The 3,220-nt window shown below is 49.3% G+C and overlaps 1 protein-coding gene across 1 annotated transcript in view; it reads left to right on the top strand.

Annotated features, from left to right (window-relative positions):
- Positions 1–3,220, top strand: part of LOC113212639 (protein turtle) — a 197,484-nt gene that overhangs the window by 164,277 nt on the left and 29,987 nt on the right. The window contains exons 5-6 of the mRNA XM_052266043.1: positions 828–967; positions 1,789–1,922. Coding sequence (XP_052122003.1) covers positions 874–967; positions 1,789–1,922 — 228 coding nt within the window. The 5' untranslated portion in view covers positions 828–873. The remainder of the gene's footprint in view (positions 1–827; positions 968–1,788; positions 1,923–3,220) is intronic.

The raw sequence follows: 3,220 nt of genomic DNA, 5'->3' as shown, positions 1-3,220 counted from the left end.
CCCAAAGTGGCCCGCCCCTCCGAGGAGCCCCCGTTGGCGTGGCCTCCGCACCCCCGGTCGCCGGGGGAGCCAACGTCGTCGCAACAGACAAACCCTCATCACTGCTTACTGTTGGGGAGGCCTCGGCCTGGCCTGGCCGGGCCGGGCGGGGCGGGGAGCGGTGTATCCGGAGGGGAGTGGGAGGGAATGAATCTGAATACTCCCCTCCCCGGCCCTGCCCCGTCCCGGCTCCGGTCCTCGCCTGAATGCCTCGTGTTGCTAGTTCGCCCCCGGCGCCCACTCGCTTCCTCCGCTCGCCCGCCACTGCGGCGACCACTCGACGATCTTTTAACTCCTGGGTGCCGTCCTTCATCAGGAGCTCATTCAGGAGCGTAGGGGGGAGGGCGGGTACCCTGGGGCGGGCTGGCGGCGCCGGTCAGGGTACTTGACTCCTCACGGCTCCATATCTGCGAAAGCGAAGGACCTCCCACTCCCCTCCCAACCTCGCAATACACACTGCGCAATACTCGCATTACAGTACGCAACTCACCGAGGGGTACCCCAACTTTTCTACACACGAACAAGTAGTTGTTGGGCGTATACGTTATAATGATTGTAATTAAAGAACGTTAAGAATTCTGTCATAATGATGACAATTTTTGATGCGTTTAAGTTTAGAGGTCATTGTGGGGTTGCTGTGGACCTTTTGGCCTTAGAAAATATGTGAATAGATAAACGTTTTTTGGTAGTCAGGTACTCCGTTATACAGTCACTTCACGCACTACCCGCTTCTTCTTTTGTCGTAATCTGTGCCATTCTTTTAACAGCGTCCGCCCTCTGTGTTGCAGGTGATGGCAGTGCTGGAGGCCCGGCAGTGACTATGGGAACACAGGCATGGGCTTGCGTGCGAACCCAGTGGTCACATGTCGCCAGCTGCTGACGCTCGCCTTGCTGCCCCTGTCGCTACTCCTCGGCGCCATCGCCCCAGGTAGGTCACTGCGCAATGTTACTCTCTCTTTCTCTCTCTCTCTCCCTTTCTCTCTCGCTCTCTCGCCGCGGTGCGCGCCAGTGTTGTGTGGGTATGTCAGCGAGTTCCGTTTCACGGTAATTTAGTCCGGGTCCCGGAGGGACGCCAGGCTCCGCTCGCTCCGCCTCGCCTTCTCGTTGAATAATACATCCCTGATGGAGCCAAGCAGCGACCTACCCCACTCGGCGGTCTGCCCCGCCCCGCCCGGCCACCGTGGCGAGGGGCGAACGTGTCTAGGTCGACGTATCACACATCTGCGGAAGAGTTAAAGAATCTATAAGACGCCTCTCCTCCTATCCCCACATCCGCCTTTCACATTTCGATGGTTAAGCTCACTGCCCTTGAGCGTTTTACCCTCCTCTTTACAAGTATAGCCGACTGGCAACTGGCGCTCACGTGGTTGGTTGGTCCTGCTCCTGTAGAATATCACTTCTTTTATTTATACTTGTTATTTGCGTTTCGCGATTTTTTCGTGGGTATCTCTAAATTAAATACAGAGCGAAAACGCAAGTTTGACTTGAGAGGAAGTTTGTTAACTTTCCCGCTGTTTTTCGCTGTGAGGGTAGAAAGGGCTTTGGGGAGGCGGTGGTGTGGGTGGGTGGCAACTGTTGTGAGGTTGGCTCGGCCGCGGGGCTAGAGCTCTGCACCCTATCCCGACGCGCGTGAATTTTTCATACTCGATTTTTCATGCCGGATACACTTCCAACTCCCGGGCGCTGGCGCTATACGCCGACCCGGCACCGGAAGGATTCTCTGAAACACACCCTGCCTGTATGTTGCAGCACTGTCCTTCCAAGATGCACAACACATCACTGCCATCCTGGGAGAGTCCGTGGTGTTCAACTGCAACGTGGACTTCCCAGAAGACCACCCGGTGCCCTACGTGCTCCAGTGGGAGAAGAAGGTAGGAGGGACGGTACGCATCAGCCACATTTTACTCTGTTCCTCTCGTAAAAGGGTGGCGCCGGTTTTAAGCCGTTATTCCAACGCTAACCGCGGTAAAAATGTAAAATTGGATTCGATACACTTCTGGTTAACAGGAGCTTAACTTATTAAGGAAAATGTATTTTTCGTAAAGCAACGAGAGAGAACAGATTTTATGTGGTGTGATGGTGTGTATGGTCTTTTATTTTCAGCCCTGAGTTTTTATTCAGCTCTTGATTCAGAGTACGAAGTCTTTTTTCTGTTTATTTGTCTTCAATCACATTATTTTTTGGCACTGTGCCTATCTATTTTTTGAATTTTTCCCACTCATCCAACGAAAAAAAGATTGCACGTTTGATGGTGTACACTCATTACATGGCATGTACACTTATTTAATGACCCCCAGTTCATTTCTTGTCCTGTCTCTGTGTTTCCTTTTCTTTTATCCTGCTCTTCCTCTCCCTCTCTGTGTACATATACGTTGTCGGTGTCTAGTGTAAAACATTTGTAGCTAGCTCCAGATAATCTTCAGTCTAGCAGTTGCTTCATACCTCCAACAGACAACACATCGCGAATCAAGTCCTGTTATGTTTTATCATGACCTGTGGCTCGCAAACTCACATCGAACGCACGCAGACATAGTATCTTTCACTCTATGGCCCCCCTTTAATCTGCATCCTGGAAAATCAAAACGTGGCCCAAGAATAGATTGACATTATCTTTGGTTTAAAATGAAGTTTATTATTGAAGAAAACAACATTTTCTCCGTTTTAAAATTTTAATTTAACTGGTGTGCGTTTTGTTTAGCCATTCATTTCTCGATACCCTGGTTTTGAAATAATCTCTTCAGCTATCTCTGTCTTTAACCACTTCACTATCTTTCTGTCCACTGGGCAACTCACACATCAAGGCAGCTGTTTGCTAACAATTAATATTTAAAATATGCTAAATCAAATGCTGGTTTTATTTTATCAGCTCCAGTAGACGACGTAAGTGGTTTAAAAGCTCATGGAGTGCTCTAACCGCTTTTCAGTCGGAGCCTTAGTTCTCACAAAGGTAGCAGACGACAATGAGCTATCAATTAATAATGGCGTAGAATTATTAAATAACTTTTTTTAGGGGAGGCGCTTGAATGGAGGTATTTTTTGATTTCAGCCATGTTTAGCGTTGGGACAGCAAACGCTCACGTGGATGTTTAATTGGTGTGTTTTCTCATGTCTTGTACGGCGTTTTTAGAGCCTGATGTACATTTGCTTCTTTCACGACTTTTGAATTTCAAGGTCAATTTAG

This window comes from Frankliniella occidentalis, unplaced genomic scaffold (genome assembly GCF_000697945.3).
Source record: "Frankliniella occidentalis isolate FOCC.00 unplaced genomic scaffold, Focc_3.1 Scaffold35, whole genome shotgun sequence".
Taxonomy (NCBI): domain Eukaryota; kingdom Metazoa; phylum Arthropoda; class Insecta; order Thysanoptera; family Thripidae; genus Frankliniella; species Frankliniella occidentalis.
The sequence above is the reverse complement of the archived record's forward strand: the minus strand, read 5'-3'. Positions and strand labels throughout refer to the sequence as shown.